This window comes from Vombatus ursinus, unplaced genomic scaffold (genome assembly GCF_900497805.2).
Source record: "Vombatus ursinus unplaced genomic scaffold, bare-nosed wombat genome assembly UNPS02001287.1, whole genome shotgun sequence".
Classification (NCBI taxonomy): domain Eukaryota; kingdom Metazoa; phylum Chordata; class Mammalia; order Diprotodontia; family Vombatidae; genus Vombatus; species Vombatus ursinus.
Window position 1 is genome coordinate 8,367,309 of NW_020941065.1, and position 16,120 is coordinate 8,383,428.

General features: G+C 39.6%; 1 protein-coding gene across 1 annotated transcript in view; it reads left to right on the forward strand.

The window, feature by feature from the left end:
• The window catches only part of CCDC60 (coiled-coil domain containing 60), a 209,766-nt gene that overhangs the window by 167,157 nt on the left and 26,489 nt on the right, over positions 1 to 16,120 (forward strand). Inside the window, exon 8 of the mRNA XM_027865495.1 lies at positions 10,519 to 10,759. Coding sequence (XP_027721296.1) covers positions 10,519 to 10,759 — 241 coding nt within the window. The remainder of the gene's footprint in view (positions 1 to 10,518; positions 10,760 to 16,120) is intronic.

Genomic DNA, 16,120 nt, shown 5'->3' on the forward strand with positions numbered 1-16,120 from the left:
GAGATCCATCCTCAATCTGACATTCCACATTCTGAGGCTTCTCCCAGATCTGAATCGCACTTAATTGTCACTAATGTCATTGTTGTTTTTAAAGGCAGCCTCCCTGTGTTGACTAGATCAGAAGTGCAGAGGCCATTCATGGGCTGATGCCGGTGCTTATCAGCATGGGAACATTGACCTTCTGTTTCCAACCTGGGCTGGTCCTCCTCTTCTTGGGCAATGCCAAATCTAATTCAGCCATCCCATTGGCATGGCCCATTGCAGCTCAGAACACCTGAGCCCCAGAGATTTGCCAGCCTCAGCCTCGCGGGCAGCTGGGTCGGCAGGCCGGAGCCACTGCAACCTGCTGGTATTCCATATTCTAAGGCCTCTCCCCCATCCAACATTCAAGAGTCCAGGCTCCCTGGCACTTTCTTAATTCTCATCATCCCCAAAGCCTCTTGACATAGTTGTAAAAACCTAGACGGGAGCCATCCCGTCTCCAGCCTCCTCTGGGGTGGAATACAGCAGCTGCTTAACACCACCCAAGAGTTAAATACAAAGAAGGAGGAGGCAGCATTTATCCCAGAAAGATGGCAGCAGGGAACTTGAGTCAGCTCAAATCCAGTGACTCCAGCAGTTCTTGAGAGCTCTCAATTCCCCCCAAACTGAGAAAGTTGAAGGAATGGCTGGCCCACCCTTCCGTTCCACTCTGTTTCTCCCTGCCGCCATAAAGGAAGCAGGAATGTTTGCGTTTCTGTTGAGGGTAGCTAAAGAAGCGCTCATTAGCCACCTTAACTTGAAATAGGCACTTTGGGGACACGATCAGGAATCCTGACTCAAGGGAAGACCAGCCTCCTCAAAAGCCTGTTGCCCATTAAGAACTTTAGCTCTGGACGAGCTGTCTAGTTGACCCTTAGTTTAAGAGGCTAAGTGACATCCCTGAGGGTCACATAGCTAGTTAATAGAGGAAGGCAAAAGCCAAACTGAGGTCTCAAGATCCTCAGGCTCAGGCACTTTTTACAGGCTGATTTGATGACCTAGCTTTTCAAGGCCAAATTGATACAATCTTTATTTTTTTTCCCCACCAGAATCAGAAATTAATTTCCTGCAGTGTAAGGAAGGCAGAGGCCGCATGGGCATTTTTTACCCAACGCTCTCTCTCCCTGGGAGTTGGCAGCTTTGCCAATAGCCCCTTCCTCTGGGCAGGGGCTGGCCAGTGGGAACATCCCAAAGCAGAGGCAAATGATACAGAGGCACCCAGGTGCCAGGTGGGGCTTGTACCCCAACGTTCAGGGTCCTCTCTTTTCTCATCACACTCCTGTCTTTTAAAAGTCTTAGGGCCATAAAAGGAGGTACAGAATTAAAGGGGTCCAGTGGAAACAGGTCTAGATTCACAAAATCAAAGGATGGAGGTTGAAACTCCATCTCGATGACCATTCAGTAGCTGTGTGACCTTGGTCAAATCACCTGCCCTCTCCGGGCCCCGGTTTCTTCATCTGGAAAATGAGTAAGTTGGACTAGATTCTCATCAGTGAACATTTCTCAGAAGTGCCTACTATGTTCCAAGCTCCATGGTGGGAACACAAAGACAAAAATTACATAGTTCCAGCCCTCAAGCAACTTATATTCTCTTGGATAGGGAGGATAAAGTATGTTCCCAGGTAAGTAAGTACAAAGCACTTTCAGGTGAGAGGGAGCGATAATAAAGTCCTCCAGAACCTCCCATAGCAGGTGGCATCCAAGCTTTCATTTGAAGTAAGCTAAAGACCATAAGATCATAGATTTACATAGAAGGAAACGGGGAGACTGACTGTTACAACCTCTCATTTTACAGATCTGGAACTTAAGGGCCTAGGCAGGGTACGTTACTTACTCAAGGTCAATCAGATATTAAGTCCCTCCCAAGGGCAGCTGGGGGTATAGTGCACAGAGCACAGGGCCTGGAGTCAAAAAGGCCTGAATTGAAAACCAGCCTCAAACACTTAATAGCCATGTGACCCCAGACTAGTCCCTTAACCTCAAGTTTCTCATCTGTAAAATCGGGATAATAATATCGTCTGGCTCCCAGTTGTTGCAAGGATCAAACAAGATAATAATCGTAAAGTGCTTAGCACAGTGCCTGGCACATAGTAGGTGCTATATAAATGTTAATTATTGAGGGTATTGTGGGAAGATTGTGGAATAAGGCAGGAAATTACCTGGCTCTCTCATATCCCCCCCCCAAAAAAACTTAAAATGATGTGTCAAATTTTAGAGTTTAAGATTTTAGAGTTTTATTTTAGAGCAACAGAAATAATTAAAAGTCAGAGTAAAGCAGTCATCCAGCCTAAGACAACTTGGGAAGATGTTTGGAAAGATCTGATCTCCAGCTGGTGGTCTAGCCTCTGTGTCCATAAGCAGCAAGCTCTGGGGGCAGCTGTGTCAGGGCAACTGAGGCTTCAGGAACTTTTGCCCCATGCCAGTGTTGGAGTCCAGCAGCTGATCAGGGGAAGATGGCAGGGACCCTCCACTGGCACTGGAGGTGGGGCCTAAGTGCATCGACCAGACTCAGTCCTGGGCTGTGTCTGCTGGCGAGAAGGAGCGAGTCCAGCCGCAGAGGGGCAGGGGGCTCTTCGATCATTCACAGGAGAGCCGAGTGCCTGGTCTCGGTTCCAGGGCAGCGGGGCAAGCTGACTTATGGCCTCTGGCCAGTGGTACATTTAGTGGGGAAGGAGGCAGGGAGGAAGAGCATTCGCTGTGCTATGGCAGCAGAATTGCAGGCCCTGGTTGCCCACTCAGGGGAGGAGGAGAATACCTGGGATAACTCATAGACCAAGGCATAAGCCAGAAGATCAGTGACCACATCTGGCCTTGGATCATAGAATGTTGGAAGAAGCAAAAAGGTCGAGAACCTCCAGATAGAGCCCTGAAAACAACAGCATAAAAAATTTGAAGCCTGAGACATTATCCCCCATACTCTGGGAATAAAGCCTGGCCCTAATATAAAGTTTAACAGCCAAGAAATGAGCTGTTTAAGAAAATGAGTAAACAGAAGAGAAAAAATCCTGACCGTAGATAATTACTATGGTGATAGAAAAGATCAGGGTTCAAACTTAGAAGAAAATGAAGTCAAAACAGCTATTTGTAAAGTTTCAAAGAAGAATGTAAAATGGTCTCAAATCCAAAAACAGTTCTAGGAAGAGTTTAAAAAAGGACTTTAAAAATCAAATAAGAGAGATAGAGGGAAAACTGGGGAAAGAAACAAGTAATGCAAGAAAATAAAAAAATTATGAAAAGATAGTCAACCAATTAAAAAAAAAGAGATCCAAAAACTTTAAGGAGAAAATAGTGCCTTAAAAATTAGAATTGGGCAAGGGAAAGCTGATGACTTCACAAGATATCAAGAAATAACTAAATAAAATTTTTAAAAAGTGAAAAAATAGAAGAGAACATGAAATATCTCATTGGAAAAAAAACACCTGTAAAATAGATCAAGGAGAGAGGAAAATTGTTGGACTACTTGAAAGTCATGACCTGACAGTCATGTCCTAAAAGTCATGACTTGAAAGTCATGATCAGAGCAAAAGTCTAGACATTATACTCCAAGAAAACATTAAGGAAAATTGCTCTGAAGTTTTAAAATTAGAAGGTAAAATAGAAATGAAAAAAATCTACTGTCACCACCTAAAAGAGATCCCAAGATGAAAACTCACAGGAACATTATAGCTAAGTTTCAAAGGTCCCAGGTCGAGGAGAAAATATTACAAGCAACTAGAAAGAAATAATTCAAATATTGTAGAGCTACAGCCAGGATAACACAAAATTTTACAGCTTCTACATTAAAAGACCAAAGGGCATAGAAATTATATTCCAAAGAGCAAAGGACCTAGGTTTGCAATCAAAAATAACCTACCCAGCAAAGCTGAGCATAATCCTGCAAGGGAAAAAATTTTATTTAATGAATTTTAATGAATTTAATGAAGACTTTCAGGCATTCTTGAAGAAAAGACCAGAATTGAACAGAAAATTTGGTTTACAAATACAAAAGTCAGGAGTAACGTAAGAAAGTAAACACGAAAAACTAATCATAAGGGATTTAATAAGCTTAAACTGTTTCCGACTAATGTGGGATAATGATATTTGTAACTCTTAAAAATATTATCATTACTGTAGTAGTTTAAAAGGGTATATATAGATAGAGGGATCGGGGTTGACTTGATTATGCTTTAATGATTCTAAAAAAATAAAATTGGGTAGGGAGAGATAAAATGGAGTAATTACCTTATACAGACAAGATGTGAATAGAAGAACTGTTAGAGTGGAAGAGAAGAATGGCTGGAGGGCAGGCAGCATGGGAAACTTATTCTCATCAGAACTGGGTTAAAAAGAGAATAACATGTACATCTAGGTGGGCAGAAAAGTCTTCTTAACTTACAGAGAAATAGAGGGGCAAAGGGATAGGATAAGAGAGGGACTCTTAGAAGGGTGTGTGGTACTAGTCAGAAGTAAACTAGACTTCTGAGGAGGGATGGGGGGAGAGACAGAGAGGAAGATGGAGAAAGAGACAGAGAGAGAGACAGAGAGAGAGAAACATTTGGGGGAAAATAAGATGGAGAGAAATACACAACTAGTAATTATAACTTTAAATGTGAATGGGATGAACTTATCCATAAAACAAAAATGGATAGCAAAATGAATCAAAAACCCAAACCCAACAATATCTTGTTTACACAGTTTAAAATGAGAGACACACATACAGTAAAAATAAAAGCCTGGAGCAGAATTTATTTTGCTTCAGCTCACGTAAAAAAAAAAAATTTGAAGTAAAAAAACAAAGTAGAGGTAACAATCATGACCTCAGACAAAGTTAAGACTAAAATAGACTTAATTAAAAGAGATAAGGAGAGAAACTACATTATGTTAAAAGGTACCATAGATAATGAAGTAATATCAATACTAAACGTATATGCACCAAATGTAAGAGTATTCAAATTTATAAAGGAAAAGGTAAATGCATTACAGGTGGAAATAGACAGCAAAACTATAATAGTGGTGGACTTCAACTTTCCTCTCTCAGAACTAGATAAATCTAACTAAAAAATTAATGAGGATGAAGTCAAGGAGACGAATAGAATCTTAGATAAGTTAAATATGAAACTCATCTGGAAAGAATTGAATGGAAAGAGAAAGGAATATACCTTTTTTCTCAGCAGTACATTCTGCCTTTATTAAAATTGACCATGTATTAGGGCATAAAAACCTTATAGTCAAATGCAAAAAAGCAGAAATTTTAAATGCATCCTTTTCAGAGCATAATGCAATAAAAATTACATTTAAAAAAGGAGCATGAGAACATAGATTAGAAATTAGTTGGAGACTAAATAATCCAATCTTAAAGAATGAGTGGGTCAAAGAACATATCATAGAAACAAATAATTTTATTAAAGAGAATGATAATGAGACAATATACCAAAAGTTACAGGATGCAGCAAAAGTGGTAATCAGAGGAAAATTTGTATTACTAAATGCATCAACAAAATAGAGAAACAGCAGATCAATGAAATAAGTATACAATTTAAAAAACTAGAAAAAGAACAAATTAAAAATCAAATTAAACACTGAATTGGAAATTTTGAAAATTAAAGGTGAGATTAATAAAACTAAATGTAATAAAATCATTGAATTAATAAATAAAACTAAGAATTGGTTTTTATAAGAAAATAATAAAATAGATAATAAAAAGATAATTGGTTGATATGATTTTTAAAAAGAGAGAAAACAAAGCATTAGCATCAAAAATAAAAAGGGTGAATACACTATTAGTGAAGATGAAATTAAAATTATTATTAAAAGTTATTTTGCCCAATTGTGTGCCAATAAATGTAACAACTTAAGAGAAATGGAAGAATACTTATAAAAATGCAAATTGCCCAGATTAATTCCAGAAGAGGAAATAGAATAGTTAAATAAATCTATTTTTAAAAAAAGAAATTGAAGCCATAAATGGACTTTCTAAGAAAAAAAGTGTCAGGACTAGATGGATTTACAAGTGAATCCTACCAAACTTTTAAAGATGAATTAATTTCAGTATTAAATAAATTACTCAAAATAATAGGCAAGGAAGGAGTCCTATCAAAGTCCTGAAATAAATGTGGTGCTGATACCTAAACCAGGAAGAGCAAAAACAGAGAAAGAAAATTATAGACCAATTTCACTAATGAATATTGATGCGAAAGTCCTGAATAACATACTAGCTAGGAGACTACAGCAATATATCGCAAAGATTTTACAATGTGACCAAGTGGTGTTTATACCAGGAATACAGGACTGGTTCAATATAGAGAAAACTATTAACATAATTGATTATATTAATAACAAAAGCAACTAAAATACTATGATTTTATCAATAGATGCAGAAAAAGCTTTTGACAAAATACAATATAAAAACACTTGAAAGCTTAGGTACACATAGATTTTTCCTTAAAATTATCAGAAACATCTACCTAAAACCATTAACAAGCATGATCTGTAATGGGGATAAGCTAGAAACCTTCCTAGTAAGACCAGGCATAAAAGAGGAATGCCTATTATCACCACCGTGATTCAATATTGTACTAGAAATGCTTGTAATAGCAATAACAGAAGAAAAAGAAATTGAAGGAATCAGAATGGACAATGAGATAATAAAACTTTGCTAACTAAAATTTAACTAAAAATTATTTGAAACCATTGATATAATTTTAGCAAAATAGGATCTAAAATTAACCTACATAAATCATCAGCATTTTCATATATCACCTACAAAGCCCTACAAGAAAAGATAATAAGAGATATTTCATTTAAAATAACCATAGACAATATAAAATACCTAGGAACACACCTTCTAAACAAAACCCAGGAATTACATGAACATAATTATAAATCATTTTTATACAAATAAAGTTAGACTTAAATTGGAGAAATATTCATTGTCCGTGGATGGATCAAGCCAATATAATAAAAATGACAATTCTACCTAACCTAATCTACCTATTCAGTGCCATCCCAATTAAACTACCAAAAAAAATTATTTTATTGAGCTAGAAAAAATAATAACAAAATTCCTTTGGAAGAACAAAAGGTCAAGAAATATCAAAAGAATTAGTGGAAAAAATGAAAACAAAAAAGAGGTCTAGAAGGGTGTAATTATCAAAACTATCTGGTATTGGCTAAGAAATAGAAGGGTGGATCTATGGAATAGAGTAGGTATACAATATACAATAATAAATAGTTATAGTAACCTTGTGTTTCATAAACATAAATATCTAAGCTGTTGGGATAAGAACCCACGATTTGGTTAAAAAAGAATACTGTTAGGAAAACTGGAAAGCAGCCTGGCAGAAACTAGGTAGAGACCAGTATCTTATACCAATACCACGATAAGGTCAGAATGGATACATGACCTAGACATAAAGGGAGATATCCTAAGTAAATTAGAGGAGCATGAAACATACTATCTATCAGATTTATGGATAGGAGAAGAATTTATGAATAAACAAGAGATAGGGAGCATTGTAAGATATAAATAGATAATTTTAATTATGTTAAATTAGAAAGTTTTTGTAGAAATAAAACCAATGTAGCCAAAATTAAAAGGAAAGCAGTAAATTGGGGGGGGGGGGGATATTTTATAGACAGTTTTTCAGATAAAGGCCTCATATCTCAACTATAGAGAGAACTGAGTCAAATTTATAAGAATATGAGTCATTCTCCAATTGCTAAATGGGCAAAGGATACAAACAAGCGGTTTTTGGAAGAAATCAAAGCTACAGTCATATGAAAAAGTGCCCTAAATAATTATTAATTAAAGAAATGCAAATTAAAACAACTTTGAGGTACCTTCTTACAACCACCAGATTGGCTAAAATGATAGACGACAAATGCTAGAGGGGAATGTGAAAAAATTGGAACACTAATACACTGCTGGTGGAACTATGAACTGATCCAACTATTTTGGAGAGAAATCTGGAATTATGCCCAAAGAATTATAAAACTATCTATACCCTTTTACCCAGCTATACCACTATTAGGTCTGTTTCCCAAGGTGATCAGGGAAAAAGGAAAAGAACCTATAAATTCTAGAATATTTAAAGCAACTCTCTGTGGTGTCAAAGAACTGGAAACTTAGAGGATGCCCATGGCTGAATAAGTTGTGGTATTTGATTGTGATGGAATATTACTGTGTCGTAATGAATGATAAGCAGGTTGGTTCTAGAAAAACATGGAAAGACTTTCATGGAATAATCCAGATTGAAATGAGCAGAAACAAGAGAGTGCTGTCAGTAACAGAAAAATTTTTCAAAAACTGACTGTGAATAACTAAGCTGTTCTGAGTAACATGATCATTCGTAACAACTAAGAAGGACTTATGAAAGGAAAAATGCTATCCACCTCTAGACAAAGAACTGATATATGGAAGTGTATATTGTATGGTTCCATGAATGTGTGTATACGTGTGTGTGTGTGCATATTAATATACACATACACATATATTATGATATTTTATGTGTATACATATGTATATATATATAGTTTGCCTTCTCTAATGTGAGGTTGGAAGGGAAAGAGAGATACAACTCAGAACTCAAAATGTAACAAAAAAAAAATAAATATTTCTTTAAAATAAATGTATTAGTAGTAGTAGTAGTAGTAGTAGTAGTAGTAGTCGTAGTAGTAGTAGTAGTAGTAGTATCTCCAAATTTGTTAGTATTTTTTTCCAAAAACTGCCTATTCATCTCCTGGGCCCATTTATCGGTTAAGGAACGACTAATATTCTTATAAATTTGACTCAGTTCTCTCTATAGTTGAGGTATGAGGCCTTTAGTATTTGGAGAGCCACCATGTGAAGGAGGTATTGGCCTTGTTCCCTTTGGCCCCAGTGGTCAGAACCAGAAGCACATTGGGGAAGAGAAGTTCCCAAGAGGCCAGTTTTGACTTGATTTCAGGGAAAACTTCCTAACGTTTAGCACCAAGAGTGAGACGGGCAGCCTTCAGAGGTGATGGGTTCCCCTTACTTGGAGGTCTTCAGACTGTAGCTAAATGATGCCTTATTAAGATGCTGCAGTGATGATACTTTTTGTAAGTGGGATGAACCAGGTGGCCATTGAGGTCTTTTCCTACTTTCAAATTCATCAATTAGGTAAATCTTTGGTCCTCTGACATCAAATAGCTTTGGCTGTTTGGTGATCCTTGATAAAGCCTGGAGGCGAGAACCAGATTTCACCTTGTTTTGTATGCTTGTTAGATTGGTTCCTTTTCTCGATGGTTATTGAATTTATAATAAAAATCAATTTAAACTTAAAAAGCTGGAGACCTGGTTCTGGGGCTGGTCCAGAAGGTGGGTAAATTTTGTCTCTGGCTTCCATGTTCTCATTTGAGCCGGGGCTTAGAGTCAGAAGCCCTGAATTTGAGTCTAATCTTTGATTCCTGAGCAAGTTATTTGGCCTCACCAGGTCTCAAATTTCTCATCTGGAAAATGGAAATCATACTATGAGCACTAGATAGCTCACAGGGCAATTATAAGCTCTTTGTAAACCTTAACCATGATGCACATGGGAGTTATTATAAATCAGAAGGAAGGCTGTATCCCCTAATAGAATATCAGTTCCTTGAAGGCAGGGACGGTTTCTTTGTATCCCTGGTGCTTAGTGAAGTGCCTGGCACATAGTAGGGGCATAAAATATTTGTGGAATTCAATTGGAAGTCTTAAATGTAATAGACTAGTGGTATTTATTAAGCACCTACTATAAGCCAAGCACTGTGCTTAGCATCAGCAAATAGACTTAGGCTAGCCAGACCCTGAAGATGACAGATTGAGAGCTGAAGGAGACCTCAGAAGTTGTGTCTAGGTCAATCTTTTCATTTTACAGCTGGGGAAACTGAGGCCCTGAGAAGTTCCAAAGTTCACCCAAGATCATACAGGTAGTAAGTGACAGAGCTGGAATTTGAACCCAAGTCTTTTGACTCTTAATTCCAGCACTTTTTCCTCAAATCCTCTCTGATTCTATACCTCTGAATCTAATTCCAGCACACTTTTCACTATACAGAGTCTTGTTGACCAAAAGTGGAATGGGTTGCCTCAAAAGGTAATGAGCTCCCCATCACTTGCCAGGGTTTAATTCAACAAACAAAAAGTGTTGATTAGTACCTCCTATTTATAGGTACCTACTATGTGCCAGGTCCTGAGCTGGGCACTGAGAAATCTAAGACCAGAATGAAACAATCCTTGACCTTAAGGAGTTTCCCATTTGGGTACCAAAGCTCAGCTAGATGTCCTTAAAGGTCCCTTCCCATGTGAAACCTTTCTGAATGCTAGCATCGTCTCCCTCACCAATAACCTTCATTTATTTGATATATGTGTACATGTTGTCACTTTTTATAGACTATAAGCCCCTTGAGGGTAGGCACGATTTCATTTAGGGGCTTAATAAATGCTTATTGATCATGATTGATTCCAACCCGTATTTCCTTCGCCCATCTGACTCTGTCTTGGGAATTTCTTTTCCTTCTTCCTTCTAGTCCAAGAGATATAAAATACCAGCTCCTCGGATCATATCCAGCCGGAAGCCAAGCCGGAGGCCATCGACCATCAGCCTTACCCGCACGAGCGTGGGGTCCTCTCCGCAGAGCAGCATGCTATCAGTAAACCCCACTGGCTCAGACGAGCCCCAGAGCACCGGGACCGTGGGCACCAGCAGTAAAGAGCTGGAGGACAACGAGTCTTCATCCACCAAGCAGGATGAGGAGAACATCCCTGTCAGTGAGTGCCACATCTTATCCCCCGACACTTTCTTCTTTCTCTCTCTGCCCACGCTGTGAACCAATCCCAACAGGGCAAAAAAAAAAAAGAATGTGTTTATCATCTGGGAGACACAAAGAATAGCAGTGTAGGGGACATTGGACTTGATTGAGTCACAAGAACTGAGTTCAAGTCTTGACTATGATTAACGTATTGTCACACAATGGGGATATGAGGATGTAGACACATTTCTCCCACCCTCACAGGGATGCCCCTTTAAGACAGTTGTAGATGGTAACAGTGGATAGAGTTCTGGGCCTGGAATCAGGAAGACTTGAGTTCAAATCCAGCTGGGGCAAGACACCTCAGTGCTTTCTGCCTCAGTTTCCCCAACTATAAAATTTGGATCACAATAGCACCAACATCCCAGGGTTGTCATCCAGATCAAATGAGGTAATATTTGTAAAGCTCTGAGCACAGTGCCTAGCACACAATAGGTGATTACTAAGCGCTTGTTTCATGGTCCTTAGGCACAAATATTTAAAAGAGGGCACCCTTTTATAGCATGGGATTTAGAGTGAAGAAATCCAGGTTCAGACCCAACCTCCAACACTAATGACCTGTTTGACCTTAGCAAAGCATTTCCTCCTCTGGAAAAGGAGAGAGTTGCCCCAAATGGATACAGAGACCTGCTCTGTCCATAAGTTTGTTTCCTCAACCATAGCAGCGGATAGAATGACCATCCTCAGTTAAAAATGAGACTTCCCTGGGGGAATACATTTGTTCTTCTGTAACTTGGCATTAGTACCTGGGTTGGAGCCCTGACCCTATTACATACTGCATCTGTAAAATGGGTAGATTAACACTCATACTGTCTGCCTCACATGGCTGTTAAGAGGAATTTGCTTTAGGCAACTGTGGAATGCCACAGAAATGAGAGCTATTGTTATTTCTGCCAAGGGCCTGGCCCTGAGGGAAAGGTCAGGCCTTCTGAGACAGTGTCCATTAAGCACAGAACCATATTTCTTTTTTTTTTAACCAAACCTGTGATTTCATTGGATTGGTGTAGGGAACTGTATGTAAGCGACTCCCTCAACCAATTTTAGTGTCTTAGAGGAGTTCCCAGGGCACTGAGAGGTTGTGACTTGCCCAGGGTCACATGGCTAATATATATCAAAGACAAGATTCTTCCTATCTCCCAGATCAGCTCTCTGTCTGTTATACTACATTGGCCTGTCTCACCTCCCAAATCAAAGGGGATTAATAATATTGGTTAAAATGAAGTAAACTGGGGCAGCTGGGTTGTGCAGTGGGTAGAGCACCAACCCTGAAGTCAGGAGGACCTGAGTTCAAGTCTGACCTCAGACCAAACACTTGACACTTACTAGCTGTGTGACCCTGGGCAAGTCACTTAACCCCAATTGCCTTAAAAAAAATGAAGTAATCTTTATTTCTCTGTCCCACCCATTCTATAACTGATCATTTAACCATGGATCCATTACGTTATCAAATTATAGAAAACAAATCATCCCATAGGAGGATGAAGGAACTGGGGTTTTCAGTCCAAAGATGAGAATATTCTGGAAGGAACATGGTTCACAGTTGACTCAGTGATCTGAAGGTCTGTCCCATAGAAGAGGAATAAGCCTAGCTCCCATTGATCCCAGAGGGAAGAACCAGGAACAATGGGTGGGACTTAAAGGGAGATAGACTATGGTCAATGTAAGGAAACTTGGTGTTAGTGGCTAGAGGGCTGGACCTGGAATGAAGAGGACCTGAGTTCAAATACTGGCAGTCTGACCTCAGTCAACTCACTTCTGTCTATCTCATCTGTAAAATGGGCATGATAGTATCTGCACTAGCTACCTCATGGAGCTGTTGTGAGTAATCATAATAATAACAATAGTTAGCATTTATGTATGGCTTTAAGGCAGGTCTGCCCAGCCAAGATTTGAACTCACAAAGATGAGTCTTCCTGACTCCAGGCCTGGCACTCTATCCACCGTGCCACCTATCTAGTAGCTTCATCAGTGACACATTAAAAAAAAAAACAAAAAATGGAAAAACAAAAATTAAAATGGTAGCTTTTTTATATAAATTAAATGGTTAATAAATACATAAATAGTGGCAGCATCTTCAGCCTTGGATTACTGCTTGGTCTCAACTTTGAAAGGGGCACTGGGTTTGATGGGATAGATTTTGTGGTTTGGACCACCCTTCTCTGCCTATCGCTCCTACTGCATCAGAAGATACACACTTACAAAAGACCTAAAGGTTCTTCGTGAAGTGGTCATGAGAAGGATTGCAACCTTTGGGTTATTTCGAAGCATCGCCTTCTCCTGAGTTCTCACTGTTCCTCACAGATACAATCTCAAATTGTCCTTAATATATCAAAGCCTTAGAACAAATTCACGTTTTCAAAACAAGCCTTATAACAAGGCTGACTGTAGATCTGAAAGTAATCTGCTTGGAGATTATAGACCAATCCATGGGAGTTGTTGTTCAGTCGTTTTTTTAATCCTATCCGACTCTTTGTGACTCCATTTGGGGTTTTTATTGGCAGAGATACTGGAGTGGTTTGCCACTTCCTTCTCCAGCTCATTTTACAGATGAGGAAACTGAGGCAAACAGGGTGAAGTGCCTTGCCATGGGTCACCCAGCAACTGGGTGTCTGAGGCCAGATTTGAACTTAGGAAGATGAGACGACCTGATTGAAGGCCCAGCACTCTATCCGCTGTGCCACTTAGCTGCCCTTAGAGAGAGAAAACTAGAACAGTCTCCCACTGTTACTGGGCATTGTAAGGATAAGGATCTATCAGTGGAGAAAGAGAAGGAGCTGTTAGACAGGTGGGAAAGCCAGAAGAGGTTGGTGTCCTGAAAACCTAGAGTAAAGAGGTTGTCAAAGAGAAGAGGATAATTAACAACAGAGGAGTTAAGAAGGATGGAACTGAGGATGGGAACGGCAGGTACCAGATCACTGGCAACTTTGGAGAGAGCGGTTTGGATGGAATGATGAGGTCAGAAGCTGGCTTGTAAGGCGTTAAAAAAATGGAGTAAGAGGAAAGGAATTGGAGGTACCACAAGAAGTTTAGATATAAAAGGTCGGAGAGATACAGAAGGAAAGCTATCGGTGACAATTAGATATCTAATAAAGGTTGTTGGAGGACGGAGGAGCCAAGGGCATGTTTGAAGGCAACCAGTAGACAAGAAGCAATTGAAAATTAGTGAAAGAGTAAGGATGAAGGGTGGCTAGATGGCACAGTGGATAGAGCACTGGCCCTGGAGTCAGGAGGACCTGAGTTCAAATCCAGCCTCAGACACTCGACTAGTTGTATGACCCTGGGCAAGTCACTTAACCCCATTGTCTAGCCAAAAAAAAAAAAGAGAGAGAGAGAGTAGGGATAATAAAGTAGGTGATCTGTTGGAGGAAAAGGACCAGAATGGTCTTCCTTATCAGTATCCAGTGGTTTGGCTGGAACTAAACAGCTGTATTTGGTGTGGTTTCTGTAAAGTAGCCTTTTTCAAGCCTTTTTTGGTCTCAAGACCATGTTATATGCTTAGAAATTATTGAAGATGTGGGGCATCTAGGTGGTGCAGTGGATAAAGCACCAGCCCTGGAGTTAGAAGGACCTGAGTTCAAATTCGACCTCAGACACATAACACTTATTAGCTATGTGACTCTGGGCAATTCACTTAACCCCATCGCCTAGCAAAAAAAAAAAAAGAAATTATTGAGGATGTCAAAGAGCCTTTGTTTATGTGGGTCTATATCCTTTGATACTAGAAATTAAAGCTGAGAAATTTTAAATGGTAATTTATTTAATATAACAATAATAAATCCATTTTATATTAATGTAAACATTTTTGTAAAAGGTATTTTCCAAGAAAAAAATGAGGAAAGTGGTATTATTTTACACGTCTGGCTTAATAGAAAACAACTGGATTCTTGTATCTGCTTCTCCATTCAATCTTTGGTAATATGGTGTTTTGGTTAAAGTATATGAAGAAAAATCTAGCCTCACCCAGGTCGGTAGTTGGAAAAGGAAGGAGTATTTTAATAGGTGAATAACATCACAGAATTATTATGAGAAATAGTTTTGACCTCATGGATTCCCCGAAAGGGTCCTGGGGGCCTCCAGGGTTCCAAAGACCATGCTATGAGAACTGCTGCTGTCACATATTAATGACATCAGCCTTCATTCCCCTGGTGGTCACATTTCCCCTGCTAACCTCCCCAGGAAACAGAGGGGAATGAGCACCTGTTTCTTAGGTCTCAGCAGCTAGTACCAACACTGTGAGCTTTTCCCCAGCGTGTTTACATTTCACAGGAGTTCTCCAGGTCCCTTTCATCATTGATGAATGTCCCATTTCGCAAACCAGCTTTGAATTCTCTCCCCCTTGTTTTTTTTTTTGTTTTGTTTTGTTTTGTTTTTTTGTTTTTTGGGTTTTTTTTTTCAGGCTAGACTCAGGAAACGGGCGGGCACTATTCCTATTTTGTGCACATCAAAGCTCAGTTACATGATAGATGAAGCCCTGTACTTGCGGGCACAGTCCCTGCCCAAAGGCATTCTTTTCAAGTACAAATTGGTTGCAGGCAAGGGGCAATGTGGAACCTTATAAATGATCCTCTCAGAGAATGTTTCCCAGCTTTCCAGGGAATCGAGCTGGTTCTCACCAATTGGCATTCCAACCACTCCTGCACGAAGTGCTAGACACAGGGGTGATGGGCACCTCTAAAGTCGCGGGGGATGGGGAATAGTGAGTCAGGGAAGGGGAGGTAGAAACCAGAAATCTTTACTTCCTCTGCAGTTGCGACTTTCAAAGGGGAGGGAAGGTAAAGAAAGCAGTCAGAGGCTGCTGGGTGTCACGGTGGATAGAGCATTGGGCCTGGAGTCAGAAAGACCCAAATTCAAATCTGACCTCAGACACTACCAGTGTGACCCTGGGCAAGTCATTTGACATCTGTTTCCTCAACTGAAAAATGAGGATTATAATAGCTAACATTTATATAGCACTAAGTACTTACGGACAGCTAGGTGGTAAAGTGGATAGAGCGCTGGACCTGGAGTCAAGAGGACTCATCTTCCTAAGTTCGAGACTGGCCTCAGACACTTCCTAGCTGTGTGAAACTGGGCAAGTCACTTAACCCTGTTTGCCTCAGTTTCCTCATCTGTAAAATGAGCTTGAGAAGGAAATGGCAAAGCACTCCATTATCTCTGCCAAGAAAACCCCAATTGGGGTCATGAATAGTCAGACATGACTGAAAACAACTGAACAAAAACAACATATGTGATGTCTTATCTGTGTATATGTGTCCCACCAGGATAATGTAAGCCCCTTGTGCCTAGCAAAGTGCCTAAAACAATTGTTGTTGTTGTTGTT